This window comes from Podarcis melisellensis (genome assembly GCF_964234715.1).
Source record: "Podarcis melisellensis genome assembly, chromosome: 2".
Taxonomy (NCBI): Eukaryota; Metazoa; Chordata; class Lepidosauria; order Squamata; family Lacertidae; genus Podarcis; species Podarcis melisellensis.
Window position 1 is genome coordinate 47,364,124 of NC_138529.1, and position 20,527 is coordinate 47,384,650.

Genomic DNA, 20,527 nt, shown 5'->3' on the forward strand with positions numbered 1-20,527 from the left:
ATCAGTCCTGAGCACAAAAAGCTCTAATCATAGTTCTGCTAAAAAGAGAAATGTACCAAAATGTGTATATAACTCTGTAGTAAACATTTCCACAATGAGAATAAGTAACAGCAAAATCTGTTGAAGATAATTCTGTCGGCATACATAAGAAAGTTTCTTTAAACATAGGACATACCTGGATAAAATTGCTTAATTACACAAGCAATGTCAAACATAGCATGAAAAGAATTAAAATATACAGTGCAATTCTGTGAAGCAAGGCCCATTGAGTTCAATTGGATTAACACACAGGTAAATAACACACAGATTAACACACAGTCTAAATAAAATTTTAAATTGTGACTGCTCCAATTATTTAGATTTGCTACTGATAAAATTTCACCTCTAATCTATACATGTTAGGGTGTCCTACTCTATAGAGGGCAGTCCTCTATTTGACTGTGTTCACTTTTTGAAAATACGTTTGATCCAAGTCTGCTTTAAAGAACCAGAAGGGAGGGTCATCAGTACTTAGCACCTGGACAGCAGAGGCCACCTATGGTGAGATGTTTCTATTTAAACTATAACAACAATTTCTAAATTTGGATCCATGCATAAAAATTAATATGCACAAATTTTATGCATATCATCTATGCCATTCCCCCCCTTTTTTGGTGATGCATCTGTTCTTCTTTGGTGATATGTAAATGGCAATCCTAATTATTTGTAGCTTTATTTTAATATCTTCAACATTATAATTTAACCCCTTATTGACCTGGTGTTTTGCTGGGATAAGAGTGACTGGGCAAAGACTAAGGCCAGTGCTGGAGTGGGGCAGGGTGACAAGTCTGGCTTTTAAGTGAATTGTTGCTGAAAGATCCACCCTGACTAGCAAAGCCTACACCCAGAAACAGAAAAGGAATGCAAATGTTTCTTCTGCCCAACATTCCAAAGCAATCTTTTAAACATACTTCCATAGATTTCACTGACTGCACCCAGCTGCATAACTTTAATTGCAGGAAAGTGTTCCAGTTGCAGAGGCCAGAATTCTAGCCACTTTTTGTACCAGGCACTGGAATCTAAGTCTGGATGGAAATCAAATTACATTCTCGGTTACTTAGTTTGCAAATTAGAATATATTCTTCTTCATGGACTATATTTATTAGAATATAGTCTTCTTCATGGTGATCCAACCTGTACCCTATCCTAGTTACTGCAATTAAGCCAAGAGGAATTGTTTTCTCTTGGGGAATTATCTCCTCAGATTGCCACCATAAAGTACATATACAATGGGCAGGGTGCAATCTATGTGTCAATTAGTTTCCCATGCATTTCTTCCTATAAGAGCTCATATGCAGAAAGGGCAAAGGTCACAAACTCTGGAGCCAATATGAGCCAAACTGTAGTCACTTGTACAACTTGTATACAGTGAGATTACACGAGCACCCCCCACTCAGCTCTCTTAGTCTTAATTCCCCTCGTTTACTGACGCACAGCCACCAAACCCCAAAGTCAGTTGCCCTGTTGTTATCTTTTCATTCAGCAGCCTAACAGCCCACGGATAGAAGCTGTTCTTTACCCTATTGGTGCGACTAATCATGCTTCTATATCTTCTGCCTGGGGGAAGGAGATCAAGAAAGTGCCGGCCAGGGTGTGAATCATCCCTGAGAATTGTCCTCATTCTCCTGAGGCAACGTTCTTCCGCTATTTCATCCAGCGGATTCACAGGACAGCCTATAATATATTTTGCTGTATTCACCACCCTCTGTAGGCACTTCCTATCAGATGATGTCCAACCACCATACCACACCGTGTTGCAGTATGAAAGGACACTTTCTATTGTTGACCTGTAGAAGGAGATCATCAAATGTTGATTGACATCGTTCTTCTGCAATACTCTGAGGAGATGGAGTCTCTGTTGGTGACATTTTCAGTGGATATGAGGCAAAATGCGGTTGGGAGAAAATATAATAATTTTAGGGTCAGACATGTTGATTTTGTGAACAGTGAAGGAAATATCCAACCAAGTCATTTGGAAAGTTTGGACAAAAAGAGGGAGAAAATACTCAGTAGAGAGGTAGAACTGGATGACATCTATGTATAGATTGTCTGGAAAGTCATGGGATTTGATGAGGTCACTGAGGGATAACATGTAGACAAAGAGCTGCAGAGAGCTGCAGAAAGCCAACAAGTTATTGAAAAATCCCAATAGATAGAGGGAAAGCTGTGGAAGATCTCCCTAATAAAATAATAATAATAATAATAATAATAATAATAATAATAATAATAATAATAGTAATAGGGATGCCTGGACTGGTAGGGACTAGGGAGAGAGCCAAATGAGGACAAAATCATGGAGACATATCATAAAGAAAGTAAAGTAATATAAAATGATCCATTGTGTTGAAGCAACCCAAAGAGGTCAAGGAGTGTTCTCAGAAGGAGCAAGGCAGAAGAAGCCAACAACCACAAGTATGTCTAGGAGTGCCTAAGATGCTGTAGACTTATCTGTAATTCCAGCTCAAGGTTAGGTGCATTTTTATGTCTCCTGCTGGATACCCAGAACCAGGTGTCATAGTTTAGAGTGACAGCTTCAGCAGTTCTAAGGTGAAGTTCCAATGGTACCCTTGAAGCTCTGGGCAGGGTTCAGGCTGGAGACTCCATAAAATCAGAGTTCAAATGCCATTTCAGCATTTTCAGAGTGAACCTTCAATATGAACTACAGCTGTTTCTCAGTAGGCCTCTTAATTTAAAAGGACCCAGCCTGTTGAATCTGATGGATCAGTGGACAAGGGCTGTTCTTTCACCATGGCTTCTGAGTTGGAGGCCAAAGACAATACAACTTCCTTGGACTGGAGAGACATTGATGCAACAGGCTCCACTAGAACCAGTGCCTCTCATTCAGTATGTACATCTGTGGCTGGCCTAGAGGGCAATTTCCTCTTTCTGTCTTCATTGCCTGATGAAGTGGAGTCTGAGCCCATGGTTACAACTGTCATGCTTTTTATAATCTATCTGTAACTGCTCAATTCTCTGTAGCCTCTCTTTCTGTGAGTAGTTTTATGCTATCTCCAGCTGCTTCTCCAAGGTTTCCTGCCCCATAGGCTGCTGCTGTAAACCACTGACAAGGTTACTCTGTCAATGGAAGAGTATAGCTTCCTGGCCACTGGAGCGAAGACTGCCCTTTTTAAAAAGCTTTCTTGTTAGGGGTGTTACGGCATCCAAGCAGTTTATGATCAAATTCCTAAAATTTCTACTGCACATGCTGAGAACGGGAGATTTTCAGATGCAGCAGCAAGGCAAGGTAGTCTCAGTGTACAGATTATCTCTGTTCTGGGTTTACTGAGGTATGAATCTTGGCCTTGCAGATGCATTGTTTAAAACCACAGTATCATCATCCTTTGTGCTTCTTCTGACTAGATGTTTCACAATTCCAGAAATTGTGAACAGGAATCAAATCGGGATAAGATTTGGAGAGCGAGCGAGCAAGAGGGCTCCATAATGCTGGAAACAAACAGCAGAAGGCCAAGAAAGCAACTTTTCTTATCCCAAGAAGCTTAAAGCAGTTTACAAAAGATTCTTGTAAGAAAAGTGTTTTAAAGTCAATTATCAGGTGAGAGACAACTGAATGTCCCAGCTTGAAGTGTCTCCCACTGGTAGGTATAGACAGGGTCTCTGAGAGGAATTATTAGGGGTACAAAGTTTCTTTTGTGCCCCTTCCATTCTCAATTAGTCATTCCGTTTCTACCCACTATAGGTTTATGCCATGAGGTGCAGCCTATAAAATCAAAAGGGATATGGAAGACAAGAGAGGGGTTGAGTGGAGCATTCTGTTGATTTCCTGCATTTAAGGCCTTATGCTCTCATACTCCTTCCATGATAAATATAAATAAATATCAATAAATTAAAAGAGGATCAGAGATAAGAAAGAACATTTGATTTGAACATCTTTGTTTATGCTACAATACAGAAGGAGAAAGAATTCACATTGGAACATCCTTTTATATTGCAATGCAGATCAGATCATCACATTAATATTAGTATAAAAAGGTAGATAAACTTACTATTTATTTTCTAAAAAGAGCTTTACTGACCTTTTGTGTAACATTTGGAAACGGATAAGCAAGTCTGTACTCGGTTAACAAGTTCAACAATCTAATGGCTTTAACTGTACATTTACAAAATTAGCCTTATGTACTGAGGGTGAATGTTGCATTTCTTTTCCAAAATTATCACCATCAAGGTCAGCAGGATATTGCTATGATAAAGATAAAGCTTTTCTCTCCACAATACTTTCAGATATGGAAAGATATTTCCACAAGAAATCAGATATTTCTGCCAACTGCTTAACGGCATTGAAGTGGACAGTTAATCCTGTTATAACATTGTCTACCAAAATGTGAAGAACACACTTATGAAGTATCATCTGTGTCATTCATTTCTTCCAAGTTAGTCTCTGTCAGGTGTCACGTAGCCATGACCTCTTTACCTTAATTCCATCACATCTACGGGAGGGTTTTATTTCTATATTTTGGTTTGACACAACCAAATTGGCTTCATTCCACATTCATTTCCAGTTGTTTTGAAGTTTTGTCTATGATTGCTACTTCAGCATCCAGTGTGTTATCTCTAGCTTGGATGACCCTGTTGCAAATATCTATGCCAGCTAATATTTTGTACCACATGGCTAACGTTAACACAGACAAAAGTTATCACATGAAATAAAGCACCATGGACTTCATTTCTTGTTTTGGCCATCAAATTTAGTTCTAGGAGGTCTTTCAGTGCTAATTTAATGTCAGGCAAGTGAGCTGCAAAAGTCTTTACACATTCAACACTATATGCCCATCCTGTTTCAGACATACCATGAAGAGAACCAATACAGTTTTGTAGTAATTCCCACCACTTAGGGCTGCAACTGAACAGATGGGAAACAGTTTGAATTGTTCTGGGAAAGGTTATTGCTTCAAGTATGCATTCAACAGCCGCACTTCCATTTCACTGTCGAACAACTCTTACTGTCAGAAAGTTCTTTCTGGTGTTTAGTTGGAACCTCCTTTTTTGTAACTTGAAGCCATTGGGTCAGGTCCTACCCTTCAGAGCAGGAGAAAACAAGTTTACTCCATCTTCCATGTGACGGCCCTTAAGATATTTGAAGATGGCTATAATGTCTCCTCTTTTCGAGGCTAAACATACTCAGCTCCTTCAAATATTCAATTATTACTTTGTAAAACTGTTACTTTGATTGTTTTATGTTCCAGAATATGCTTTTGAGACCAACATTAGAGGCCTGAAAACCTCTTTACATTATAAGTGGATGAAGAAATTAAAATAAAAGATTGCAGTAAAATCTTATTTAGAAGATTGCTTTATGCAGAGGAGGAGTCATCCTCAGACCAACATGAGGAACATGTATTTCAATCAATCATAGTTTTAATGATGTAATTATGAAATAGGTGCTTTTAGTATTCATAATTAGGTGTTGAACAGATGGTGAAGGATGAGATTAATCCATTCATTAAATTAACTTATGCTAGAAGTAATTTTTCTTATAGGAAGTTTCAACTTGGTGACATAATTTTAATAGTATAGTAATAGGCCTAGCTATTGAATTGCTGTGAAAGTTAAAGTGACAGGCAAAGGGTTATTTCCTGAATTCATTAAGATCTACAACTGATTTAATACCACTAGAAGGAGTAACAGGCTTCTTTAACCTACAGTATTGCTTAAAACTAGGCAACGTATATGAGGTGACATATGTGACTTCTTCTAAAGCTTCCAGAAATCCGTCCTATGTTTCCATAAAGCACGGTTTTATTGTATATTGGAATCTGTGAACAATCTCCTCCCATAAATATCTGAGGGAGAACTCTACAGCACTTCAGAGACCCAGCTGCAGTAACTTGGCAGAAGAGAAAGGGCACCCATTTGTGGCACCCAGATTGTACAATTGGTTCCTGAGGCAGGGTATGCCTAACCCCATCTCTGACTGTCTTTCAGTGGATAGTGAAGACAATTTTATTCCATCATGCTTTTAGTTAAATACTAACTTGTTCACAATGCTTTCACTACTGCTATTATAACAATTTGCTGTTTCTTTTAATTGTAGTTACATTGGTCTTGTTTCTAAATTGTGAACTGACTTTAACAGAGATAAGCTGTCATTATTAATAATGAATACTACAATGCTCAAGTAATGTCAACATCATAATACACTAATTTATTCTGCGGAATTTCAAAAATTATTAAAGTATATTTGCAGTCTATAGTACGTTAAGAAATATTTTCACAAATTGGTATCCAGCACTAGATTTATTTTTAGCAACACATATATAAAACCTAAGTAGTATAGTGAAGACAGGAGTGCCTGGCGTGCTCTGGTCCATGGGGTGACAAAGAGTCGGTCACGACTAAATGACTAAACAACAACAACAAGTAGTACAGTAGAAAAATGCACTATTTTGGAACAAATAATCCCTGCTCTGAGTTATTTTTTTAAAAATGAAAGGCATATTATAGATATAAAAAAATGCCCTCCAGTTTAAATTTGTGCATATATTAAAGCTAAAAATGCAGAGAGAAGATTAGCATGTAATTTAACATCAGGCACACAGAACATTTAAGAGATGGAATAATAAAAAGAATCAACACTAGAATTACCTGTATATGTCATAGTAAGCCAGTTAAGAGTTGGAATGGAACTTTCCAGCTGACAATTTAGCTGTTTGCAAGGTGTTAGACAAGTCACTCTAGCTCAGCAACAATTGTCTTTTGAAAAATGTGGAAAGTAATATTTGCCTACTTTTATGGGGCTATTGTAAAGACTACTAAAATAACGTATTTGAATCATTTTGAATTTAGAAAACAAGATACAAAATACTATTACAGCTATTACTACTTGAACAGAGGAGGGCAGCATACAGTTGAATTTGCAGTTCAAAGGACTTCTGCACTTATGGAATTATGAGTCAACTACATTATTCACTTATACCATCAAGTGATGTGATGCTCCACTAACAGTACAATCCTATATATTTCTATTCAGAAGAAAGTCCTATTGAGTTCCATGGGACTTACTACCAGGTAAGTGAGTGTAGTACTGCAGCCCTTTGTTTTTCTGTAGCCACAGGATGAGCTAGCCCAAGACATCATAGTACCTCGGGTGGAAAATCCTAAAGGTTTCATTAAAATACTATATGTTCCAATTACAATAAACATACAATATTAAGCTAAACAAATTATCAGTCTGCTCCCTTTGATGAAACATCTGCTGTCTCAGGCAATTGACCTGTGAAAGACAATGGAATCTTGGAAGAGTGTGCTTATGTTTAATGCAGATGTGAGAGCATGGAAGTGGACCAGTGATTTCTAGGCATGGAAACCATTTCCATGTATGCCTCTGGTCCTCAAATACCTAAGAGCAGTAGCATATAATAATTCATATTCAGCCCAAGTTCTATTGTAGATGTGACTTACAAATTCTTCACATCGGTAATGCCTCGAAAAGCCTTTCTTGGGATGCCTTGAATCTGGTTTTCACTTAAGTCCCTAAAGAAAAGAAAAGAAAATACACACTTATTGGGGACAAATAAACAAAAAACACACAATGACAAAGAGAAATGCTCACAGCTGTAGACAACTTAGAGATGGAAAGAAATAGTTGAACATTTACTGTATTTCAGCAGGTTAAGTGTTGAAGTGACTGCTGGGAAGGCTTTAACATTTCCATGAACTGTGGATACTGTATATGGCTATTATGGGATGACACAGCTAATGGAACTGCAGATTCTTATTCCTATGTGTTTCGATTAAATATTATACAAAATTTACCCTCACAGATGTTAAAAGCATTTTTTCAAATTTGTCTGTGCCTTTACAACCCTTTTTTATTATTACAGATTAACGTTAACAAGGACATGAACTGTAGGGGGAACACACCTGAGATAGCATAGAAAGACAACAAATACAACAGATAAAGTAATGTGTAGTGCAATCCTATAGATGTTTACTCTGAAGCAAGCTGTACTGAGTTCAATTAGATTTGCTCCCCTGTATATGTACATAGGACTTACTAAAAGAGCGTACTGTAGCCTTACAGAACAAATCTCTCAGTAACCCCTTGTCTCACCGCTCTTTGAGATACAATGAGTACAGAACAAAGTGGGATCAAAGTGATTAAAACTGTTTCAATAAATACAAATTAAGAGTCTTAGGAATTTCAGTATGTTCCAAGAAGAAAGAGAAAAGTATTAAGTATGAGAAAAGTAAATATTATGGAATTGTGGAGTTGGAAGGGACCCTGAGGGTCATCTATTCCAACCCCATGAAATGCAGGAATCTCAGCTAAAGCATCCAAGACAGATGGCCAACCAACCTCTGCTTAAAAACCTCCAAGGAAGGAGAGCCCACCACTTCTTATGGGGGTATGTTCCACAAATGAAAAGCTCTTACTGTCAGAAAGTTATTTCTGATGTTTGGTTGGAATCTCCTTTCTTGTAACTTGAATCCATTTGTTCTGGTCCTAGCCTCCAGAGCAGGAGAAAATCCTTATGTGACAGCCCTTTAGATATCTAACGATGGCTATCATATCTCCTTTCAGTCTCGTCTTTAATAAAATCTCAGCATTCCCCTCTACATAATATTTGTGGCCTAATACATACATAAACTGTAGTTCATAAAAAGAACAAAACAGTTACCCAAGAGCATTGCAAAATTAAGCAAATTGCTCTTATTAACATCCAAAGGAAACCTTTGTTTTTAATAAAATGATTGGACATCCTCTGGCTAATTAAACAATCTATGGCCTTTTAAACTTGGAGTATTATTGTTTTGTTTGTTATTATGTTATGCATTTTGTTCTTTTATACTGGCCTGTGATCTTCAGATGAAGGGTGGTATAGAAAAATTAATAATAAAAAATGGGATAGAGCATGGACTTTAAGGACACTAATACCCGACCAAGATTAGTAAGCCGTTTTTTAAGGGATGTACAAATTGTTCATCCTAAAGCCAGACTTTTCAACTGGGTAGTAGTCATTATAATGCACCCCATGCAATCCCCCGCCCACCTTTAAAGTAAATGCTGCATTGTAAGGTGAACCTCCATCAAATTGATTTTATTGAAAAACAAGCATTGTGACTCTGAATGAGAGCACCGCACAGAAAACCCACACTGACATCTTAGGTCAAGCTGTGTCACCCAGGGCTTTCTTCTGTTTTCCATCAGGATGATGGTCCATTCGACCCCCACCCTAAATGTCTTTGTCAGACTAATTCAATTTATGCTAGTCATCTAGTCTACACCAATTCCTCTTGGTAGCAAAACTGTTCTCTGAGACAGACACACAAATGGCCATGCAGAATACTATATTGTTTCCTAAAAGACATGTTTCACTTTCCAAAATTATGCAACAGTGACTAGTAAGGCATCTTCCTCTTCCACTCTTTCCCTTCTGTTCTTCAGTGCTTAATACTGAAATATTAAATGCTTTGTGGCAGATCCTTATTCTGTGTTACAAAGGGAAATGTGGGGTGGAAGAAGTCAATTTTTAAAGACAAACATACACTACTATGGTATGATATATACTACTTAAGAGAGAAAGTAGCTGGTTTAAAATAGAAACATCAATTGAGAGTTACCAATGATAACAAAATGAGATAAATGAAGCAAGCATTCACCCTAAGCAGAACACAAGAAAATCAAATTTGTCCTTGAAAAATGTGCATTTTATATTACTGCAAGCAGAGTGAAAAGGTAGCAAACTTGTGATTTAAAGCAATGTTTCTAGTATTCTAGCAAAGCAAGATAATTTATATTATTGATGTCTCTTTTATCCCTCTACTCTGTCTTTTCTACAGCTATCCAAGAACACAAGAGATTGCAGGAAATTAATCTCGCTCAGAAAAAAAAATCTGCTTGTAACTTACATTCACTTTATCTTCTATTGAGGTACTATTCTCTGGCTAACAGGGCACCCTCTACAAATCTCCAGGATTGTGTGCTGATTTCATAAATAAATCTCATAGTCTGACAACCTGACATTGTCAAGGTGTTGTTGCAGCAATGTAGAGGTTTCAGTTGCAAGCTGCATTTATATAGCTGCCCATTCACTCTTACAAGTATGCACTGTTGTGTATGTTTTGAAGTTTTTGATCTCGTGTTTGATACCAGCATTCCAAATCACTCTTAAAGACTTTCTAGGACCAAGTCAGCTGCCATCAGATTCACCCACAGAAGTATCTTTGGCCATATTAACAGCTTTCCATTTTCTGAAACATGCTGTCAGTTTTTTAAATATTTCTTCTTAAGGCCACTAAGGAAGCAGTATCCAACCACAATATATAGCTATTTGTTCAACTGTTCAACATTTGTGATACTATTACTATTTCAATTTATAATCCTAATACACATTAGGATGAGAATGTCCTTTGAAGAAATTGAGGGATTTTTGTGTGGAGGTGTTAAATGTTAATCTGTAAAAAATCTTAGAACACTGTTAACGGGGTAATATAAAGGCCAAGGACAAAGCTTCAGTCCAGCTATTTCATTATTTTATTTCCTTACAGAGAGATAGAACTTATCTTACATCCATGCACAAGACTGAGATTTGACATCAGTAAAACAAACAGCAGGGTTATCATATTAGGTATGAATAGTCTTCACACTGATTAGCTACAAAACAGTGCTAGAAGCATGAAAATAAATGCCTGCTTTTCTAATTTCAAAAAAGAGTGACTATTATTGCTTTGCACCAGTACACACTGGGCACAATCCTTCAGCATAATTAGCCGATGAAGAAAATATTTAAGTTTGTATTAAGAATGTAACATATTGCAGGCAGAGCAATATGATCAACAACTTTGACATACACACCCACTCCAGCCCTTCCACCATCCTTTCATTTGTTGAACACCAAGACTGAGGAGGAATTCTGGAAAGTTTAAAATATGTTGTGATATTACTTGGTCATAATAGAAGTATCACAGTTCAGTTTAGTTTCAGTTTATTTTTGTTTTTTAAAGTATATATATTTCCCCCACCAGAAACAGCAATTAAGGCACACAGGTAATTAGATGCTGCTTTTGCATACAACACTAACAGCAGGTTGTATACAACAGTGCCTTCCCATTCATGGAATGCTCTTTGATTCATTGGAGGCATCTATGAATGGAAGGGAGACCATTTTTGCCACAGCCCTGTACGCAGCCTCTCTTTTGCTGCAAATAATTTGGGCACTCTCTAGAACTGTGTGGGATTGCTGGGATGGGGGGAAACAGAAAGACCAAACTTGCAAAATACCCCCCTTCTCTTCTGCTTACAGAAGCCTGGATGAAAGAGCCTTCTGTGAATGGAATTCTAGTATTGGACACAATCCAGCAATACTAACATTCCCTTGGGGCCTGAATAGAAAGAACATCAATGAAACAGATCCCAGCCAATGCAAGACTTACTTACAGGATTATAACTTGGCATATGCGACTTCTGAACAATAAAATCCTCAGCCTTGTTACAGTCATATGTATATCTACCAACAGGAGATACAGTAAATTGACCGAAACTAGAAACTGGGTAATTTATTTGCTGCTCTGCTGGGAACTACTCCACTTTAAAAATTACATTAAAAATTTAAAAAATAATAATTCAGGAGGTTATCTGAACTGAAGAAGTCTTATAAAGGTAAGGAAAATGTTGATAATAATAATGCAACACTGTGATCAAGTAATTTTAAAACATTATAAAATAAAATGTCCTTGAACTTTTAAAAGTTATTTCTATTATGCAAACATCCTTCTACCCCTCCCCCAATACTGTCTATGATATACCTTGTCAGCTTCTCTGCAGTGTTAACTTGGCAGGCAACTCTTACACAGTGCAAAAAACAAATTACCAACCATGACTACTTATCTTACCACTGTGAAGGTTGTGTATAACCTTAATTAATATACTGAAATGCCCCCATTCCATAGGTATGACTCTATTTTCAAGCCCATTTTATTTTGCTTGGAAGAAATGCGTGAACAGCTTGTATACCAGAAGCATTCGCGATGTCACAAATATGACCAAAGCGTGAGATAGAACTGCTCTTTTGCTTTGTTTAATTGCAGTCTTCAACAATAAACATTAACACAACCTTTAAACACATTAATAGCAAGACAAAATGATTTTCCCCAACTCACCATACAGTTATCAACATCTATAGCTTTTTTGTCCACCACCTTGGTCTCTGTGAGTACTAGTAGCACCAACTTTGCAACAATAGTGACTGTGCAAAGCAACCACTAAAATAGGAATATAATTATTTATGACATCTGGTGTCACAATGTCCTGCTTTCGCCCTAAAGAGCATTGATTAAAATATAATGAAATCTCTCACAGGATTGTTATATCTTCTGCATTCAATGTCAACACCTTTCTCTCTTGACATATAACTTTGTGGGAGGGGGAGCAACACCTGGAAATACATAGGCAATTATGGTCTATGCAATAGCGGTGAAAAACAAATATATACTAAAGAAAATATATATGAAATACCTTATGGATACGTGAAACAAGCCTTGGCCCTACAGCATACCACAAAGATTGTACAGTGTGATTATTATCAGGCTTCTCACTTAATAGCACACAACTAGGCAAAAAAATAAAAAGTGTGGGTGTGTTCTTGCTATTTAAAAGCATTAAAGTGTCTTCTGACATTCCAAGGTTTATTCCTGGAGAAGACAAGGGCAGAACTCCGATTAATCAGCAAATGTCTTGGCTCAGCACTCTGTAAGAATATTTATTTACATAATAGCACTCCCCAAAATTAACTGGACTCTCTTCTGAGTTGCCATCAAACATGTTATTGGATTGCAGATTGACAATGTCAGCTCATACAATTAAATTAAGTATAGAAGAGTAGCTGATGGCTGGAGGAGTGGGCAGGAGGAGACCACATGGTTAATAGGCTCATATAAAAGTTCACATCTTCCAGTTTTTGTTTACTTACTGTTAGGAACAACGTAAGGGAGAAAAAGTGGTCCCAAGACAATTAACTATTATCACATCTAGGGGGGGGGGTGGAGTGAGAAGGAACTGTAGCTCTACCATAATGTATCTGTCTAAAGTCTATTCTACATGTAAAGTCTGGAAAAATATCTATTCCAGCTAATGTGTTTGTTTAAAGATAGCACATGCCTGAAATCCTTGATGTATGAAAAGCCAAGTGGTCTGCTGCCAACATTAGAAAGTCTTAAAAATCTAATTGTGGAAGGAATATAGTTTCCAGCAGCCGCTTAAAGTGAGTAGTTCACTTTAGTAAACATTTCTAAGCAAGGTTTTACACTACCACTCTCCCTGCCTGCATTCAAAGGCACTTCATTATGGGAGAACTATCAACACAGACCAAAACAAATACATCAATGGAAAGAAACTTGTCTCAAACTGTTGAAGCAGACAAGAGCTATTATATGTTCTCATTTTTTCAGACTACATAGGACTACAGTGTCATAGGTTACAATGTCTACAACTAATGTCAGAGCAATACATTTAACTTATTCAGATCATAAAATAATACATTATCCCAGAGCACTTATCTACTAAAATCTATTAAGGTTTTTAAAAGAAACAAAGTAATTTTTTGGTGTCCTTTGAAGGAGGCAGGCACACTTCATGTATCTTGCCAAACTATCATTACAGAAGCTTACCTATGTTTTGATATGATGTTTAAATTGAAAACCATTGTTTGGAATCATACTGAAAATCAAAATAATAAACCATGGTCTGAGGACTGCACAGAACAGGCCTTTTTAAGATCAATGCCATGATTTGCAGTATTACTTTTTTGTGCAAGTTATATATTAATATTATTTTGATTTGTTATGGCTACTTTTTCATGTACACTTAATTTTTTAAAAAAATAAAGCATATACAGAGCACGACTGAAGGACTGTGCATGGATGTCGTGGAAAAGCAAATGACACTTTAAGCAATGGGTTAGCTCTTGGAGTCAAATTCACAAACTTAAAGACAACGTGCACATTAAAATTCCCTGCCTTAACTATCATCTCCTACTACACAAACAGAACTTAAAAGGCATAAATTTTAAATGCCTTAAGTATGCATAAGGATAATTGATTGCATATTCCTTTAAAAAATGCAGACATAAAAAAGAGATTCTAATTTTCTAGCAGAAAAGAGAATCTGATAAGATTTCATTTGTGCTTAAAGCTATAGTTACATTGCCAATTCAGTACACACTTCAACAATTTCAGGAACAAGTATTACTGTTTAACGAGGATACTTGCTGTATTATATTATTATTTTTATTTAAATTTCTATGCCACCTTTCATCCGAAGATCACAGGGTGGTTAATTTTATTCTGTTAGTTTCAATGCACCAAGAGTTCTAGCCTGCTACATGTAGTGCTCTCTTTCGCATGTTCTCTCTCTCTCTCTCTCTCTCTCTCTCTCTCTCTCTCTCTCTCTCTCTCTCTCTCTCTCTCTCCCTGTAACATATCCAGAAAGGATTAAATGCAAATACCTTCTATAAATTATTAGGAATATTGTTGCAGGGAAATGTACTTTAAAACATGATGGTTTGCTATGAAAATTTAATGTGTATGCACAAGATAGAGGCTTCATTTTATAAGAAGTTACTATTTGCAAACAAAAAATGTAACTATATGTCAGCAACTTTGAAATATCTATAAACTAATACATGTGTCAAATTTGATAGTTAAGTACACATTAATTTTTCAACAGCCTTCACAACATAAATAGAAACAACACATCACACCATTATCAGGTAAATGTTTGTTAAGTTTATTACAGGGCTTATGAGAACTGGGGACAGACCACCAGCATACTGTTTTCCCCAGTGCAACATTTATTTTAATCCTTTTTAGACACCAGGCATCTATACTAAAGTGTTAGAATAAATAGTTAAGAAAGGTGTTAAAGATATAGAACAGAGCAAGGGTATTTCCGAACAAGCTAACTCTCATGCATAATACAGCTTTCTATGCAGTGAACTTCTGCAAGTCTACACTTAAAAACTGCAAGCATCTTCAAAATGCGAGAATAAAATTTCCAAGCACATAGTTAATGTTCAAATGGCAGAATATATTGATTCTCTGCCCATCTCTGAGTATCTTAAGTTTACCCAGAAGACTATTTGATTTAATTAAGTTGGTGCTTTATTAATATATATATTCCTCTATTGATCATAAGAGAAGCTGACGCATGTTTGAGTCAGGCATACATCAGATCCATTTAATGGACCTCCACTTAGGAGAGTGGTTGGCTCTAAATCAAGGTAAATGGGAGCAAGTGCTCCTTTGGGATGGCATGGCTTAGCTGAATCTATAACATTTTTACAGGGTTTTTTTTTCTTTTAAAGTGGAAAGCATATGGAAATTAGATATGAAAATAGTCTCTCCTTGCACGTTTCAATTAAGCATGTCAATACCTTAATTAAATTGCTCAACTTAATGAGATTTATACCAATGAGTGTGTTTTATACTTATAATAGCTTTTTTGGCTGCTGTTCAGGATGTCAAATAAATTGTGAGAACTGGGATTAAAAAGTAGAAATTGACATTCTGAACTAAAGCCAGTAATTCTTCTAAACTCTTTCTCTTCATTCATGTGATTTTGGAGAATTAATGAACCTTGTAATAACTTTGCTTTTTAAAAAAACAACACTATCTTATCCAGTTCATCTTTATCATCAGTTTCTCCGCTAAAATAGAATCACTGTTACAAGGTATACTTTAACCTATATAATTAGGCTCACCCCCTTTATATTGTGATTCTTTTTCTTTCTGAAGAATTATTTCCTGATGAATAGTAAACTGTACCACTCCCACACCATCATTTAGAACTTACATAAAAAGTATGGGAAAACTTAAGACTTTTTGAACTACCGTATATGTTTTATTTTTCTGTCTTCTCAAAATATTTCTCACATCTTTATACTGAGGTGGTTTGCACATTACATTAAACCATGGTTTAAGCATTTCTAAGATTCTCCTCTCCTGCCAGGGAGGAAACAAACCAGAGCCTGGCTTTCTGTTATATATGAACCAGTACTCATGGTTGGTTGCCTTCAAATAAACTGCAACCAGGAAGTCAAGTAATTCAGCCCACTCACCATAAAAATTAGGCAATTAACCTACCTACCTAAGTAATCCCACATATAGTTCTTAGAACCCTCATTCAATGTATTTCATATTTAATGTTTCAATACAGTGGTGCCTCGCAAGACGATATTAATCCGTTCCGCGAGTCTCTTCGTCTTGCGGTTTTTTCGTCTTGCGAAGCACGGCTATTAGTGGCTTAGCGGCTATTAACGGCTTGCTTGTGAAGCAAGCCCATAGGGAAATTCGTCTTGCGGAACGACTCAAAAAATGGAAAACTCTTTCGTCTTGCGCGTTTTTCGTCTTGCGAGGCATTCGTCTTGCGAGGTACCACTGTATTTCATAGTGATATTTCATCCATGTCCACCCTTTCTTACCCATCTTTCTGATCCTAGTGCCTTCTTCTTGCTAACATTTTGATCAAAAGTCATTTTTCTCCGAGTGTGCTTCTCTCTTTTTTGATGAGCACTATCAAATATGGCAATCAGCTCTTCACTATCTGTCAACAATATGATAACGGTTTTATTTTTTAACTAATTGAAACAAGCAATTGGAGTAGTGGGGATGTATGTGCAGGGAAATTTATGTGAGACGGCTTTCAGCAGAATTTGTCTGGGTGTTTAATTCCTTAAAAATAATGTGTTAGAAATGTTGCATTGTTTTCTCTTGCAATTTTTTGTTTTAAAATGATAAGCTTGTTTATTTTCAAATCAGGTGGTTGTTCTTGTCCTAAGTACGTGTACACACACACACACACACACACTGGCCTCTGCTGGATGAATTCATTCTTGTGGACAGGATGATATTCAGGAGGGAAGAAAAATATTAAGTGGAAAAGAGCCAACAGAATCAATCAACAAAATTAAGAAAATCTAGGGGGCTGTGCCAATGTTTCCTCCATGTTTACAATCAACACAACATATGAGAAGTCACACCTCTATGCTGTACTGCTTGGAAGGGTCACAGTTGGCAGCCTGGTCCAATCAAAATGCTAAGAACACAGACACTGTGGGGGAAATGTGTACATTTCCTAGAAAGTGAACAGGCAGCTTCCATATTTGCGTACAACCTATTTTGACTGCAGTTGTTTCAACCATGAATAAAAAACCCCACCATGTTGCATTATTGTTGGCTCTTTCAATTGCTACCTTTACAACTGCTTGGGTTAGGTTTTTCCCATAATGGTCAAAATTAGACTGCAACTGTAAAATATTAATCTACTGTCTACTGTTATTATTATCAACTTGAAAAAGCAGTCCATCACAGACGAAAGCTCTAATCACACAAATTAATTTTTGCTAATTTTGTCAGACCATTAAGTTAATTACTTCAATAAACACCTGACAGCAGCACTAGCCCCTGACAGTGAGCAATGAATGAAATCAGTTTTCTGCATTAGTATATTAATGAAATGATAGTTGAGATATTATAGCAGCACAGAACTGGTCAGGATAAATTTATTTTCAAGTAGAGCAAGCAATCTGAACTATCTAACCATTTTTTAGAAAACTCAGTCGCTGTTTTCTAAAAATAGCATGCTCATTTCTAGGACAAATAAAAACCCCAATATGAAGAAGAACAAATTTATTCTTATGTATGTCACTCTTAAACAAAACTTTAAGATAAGGACTAATTCAGTTAATATTCATTATTCTATTTTTCATCCATGAAACCTTTTTTATGTTTGAGGAGTATCGTAAGGTGGACATTAGGCAGACTATCATTTCAATGTACATGATAAACCCCTTAAATTTTCTGCTGTTGAAAACAAAAGGAATGCTTTATTCTCAGTGCAAGACCTTTGTTTAGTATCCAAGATTAGGATAAGAAAATATTATAGTTTAATATTTTGATACTTTAAAATTTAATATTACCAAGGGGTGGTTATAAAAAAATAGTGTTGTTCTCATGGAATTAAACAAATAAACTATCTAATAACTGTCAGATACTACTTAGTTGCATTTTCCCCCACCTATGCAGTCCTCTAATTTATATAATTACACATTAGTGACTACCTAAGAAAAGCTGACATTGTAGGAAGAGGATTTCAAATTTACTGGAAAAGTTACTGCATTTAGGATGGCAATATGACATATTTTACATAACAGTTATTCCCTATCTAATTTTTATTATACATGCAACAGTTGCATAACTTCACAGAATACAGAGAGAATATGAATACTACAAGAAATATGCTACCAATTTCATGCACATTTTAAAATTAATACAATATCTTTGTCATTGTCCTATACAGAAAAATTAAAATTGAAATCTACATAAAACATTCAAAAACCCCTAAAAACTCTAAAACCCCATTTTAAAATACAATATACTATAATAGGACCTACTTCTGAGTCATTATGTTTAGGATTACACTGTAAATTTCAGTCATACTTTACATTGTATGCTTGTATCTATGTTAACAATAATATCCATATTAACACTAAAGAAAAATATCCAAAAAGCGTATTAATTATAAAATTTGTATACACAAGTAACTGAAAAGGAAATAGTTTCTTAGGGGTTCTTCGGGTTCTCAATTTGCTACTATAAATAACCAACAGCACAATTGGATGCATGTCAACTCAGAAGTCTCATTTTTTAAAAAGCATTTCAACTGATCCTATGGAACAATAGCTGATACCAACACTTAACGTGTAACATCATTAATTTAGATTGCATTCACATGGCAGTTTATTTAGTTCCCACATTTCCCCCTAAATGTGAAGTTCTGAATTATATTTGCACGTCCACACAATATGCCCTTTTCAAATGTGGCTCTTTTGAGGGAGTGTTATTGGGTTGTTGTTTTTATTCTGATTATGTATTTTGTGGTTTTATATTTTGATTTTATTCTGTGAATCGTCATGAGACCTCCAGGTATAGGCCAGTATATAAATTCAATCAATCAATCAAGCCACTTTAGGAACAATAGTGGAATATAGTGTGAGTTTAGTGCTCAATTTCGTGTTATTTGTTTCCAGAAATTATCCATTTGCTAATAATATGGAAATAAGCCCTAAACTTGCGCTATAGAACACTAAATTGTACTATAGTTCTAGAAGTGCCCTTTATGTCATGTGATAAGATATAATGTGAAAATTAACACGGAAGCATCATGAAAATGGAATAAACTGCCATGTGCATGCTGCCCAAACATGTAACTAACTACATGTCTACTCAGAAGTGAATACCACTGAGTTTGATGGGATTTACATCTAGATCTTATCACAAGCTAAAGTGTAGTACACTTAAGGAGAGATCTGAGCTACAAATGGAGCAAATTTTGACACCATTTTAAGCTATCTTATCTCAGTACAAATGTGTTGGTTGTTGTTGGCATCTGTCTGTCTCGACAGACAATGGAGTGAGTCTCCAGAGGTAAAGCCAAAGTGCAGCACTGAAGTGACCTCCCTGGGGCACAAGCTTGGGCAGTATTTATGGAGGTCCTGGGCTACCCAGACAACAAGACTCGCCTCTTGGCCTCACTGGTACGGTACAAAGGAAAACAGAGCAATGTATTTGACACCAGCTTGGCTGCAGGAGTTGCCAGAATTAGGCATGCAAGGTGCCATCCAACTGCCTTAGAGACTTTATTCTTCTTAGCCTTTTCTTCTGTCAAAGATACGCCACAAGGCTTTTCCCTCAGGGATTACTCCTATTGGGATTACTATTGGTTTCATCCGCTCTATCTGCTGGAGCCTGTCTTTGCATCCAGGAGAAGTCCCTAACCGAGGGTTTGAGGCCCAGCAGCTATCCTCACCTGGTTTAGATGGTCAGTTATAGGCATTCCTGGGGTGCAGCCACTGTCACATGCTTACATCTTCTAGGAGCCACGGGTGAGAGCTGCATGCACGATGGAGACCAAATGTGGACAAGCTACCTCAGAAAGGGCACATCGCGCCTCCCACCCCATACTAATGTGTGGGTAAGAGAAGGAAATTAGGTAAGTGAGTGTTTGTTCAGTTTTATGAATTTTCCAAGAACTAAAGAGTTGCTTTAGAGACTTAGTCATAATCAGGATTTTTTTATTTTACTTTTTTGTTCAACTGTATGTCCCAATGCTACATCACAAACAGATTTTTGAAAGTCCACCCAGTTTCAAAAGTGGGTTCTCTGTGGCATGCGGGACTGTAGTTAAGGCGAGAACTCCAAAACCCTCTTTAGTTGTATGGAACTATTTGCATTGTTCTTTGTATCCTGGCCATAGTCCTCACTGGGCACTTTCCACATATCAGATTAAACTACCTATCTACCATTGAGAAAACTGAGTTTCTTTGCTAGTGAAGTCTGTACTAATAGGTGTTAAATATTTTCAAAGTTGATCATCTGATATCTTGCTGAACCAGCATTGACAATATCTTCAAAATAATTGTATCAACCAGCATTAAAAGAAGCTTTGTGTTAGTACACAATTAGAGATTTTATATGA

The 20,527-nt window shown here is 36.5% G+C and overlaps 1 protein-coding gene and 1 long non-coding RNA gene across 3 annotated transcripts in view; one reads left to right on the plus strand and one right to left on the minus strand.

The window, feature by feature from the left end:
* The window catches only part of SLIT3 (slit guidance ligand 3), a 396,000-nt gene that overhangs the window by 180,394 nt on the left and 195,079 nt on the right, over positions 1-20,527 (minus strand). For both annotated transcript variants that reach the window (XM_081899114.1, XM_081899113.1), the window contains exon 5: positions 7,456-7,527. In XM_081899114.1, the coding sequence (XP_081755240.1) occupies positions 7,456-7,527 (72 nt within the window). The remainder of the gene's footprint in view (positions 1-7,455; positions 7,528-20,527) is intronic.
* LOC309363150 overlaps positions 1-20,527 on the plus strand; it is a 413,995-nt gene that overhangs the window by 167,607 nt on the left and 225,861 nt on the right. The window lies entirely within an intron of this gene.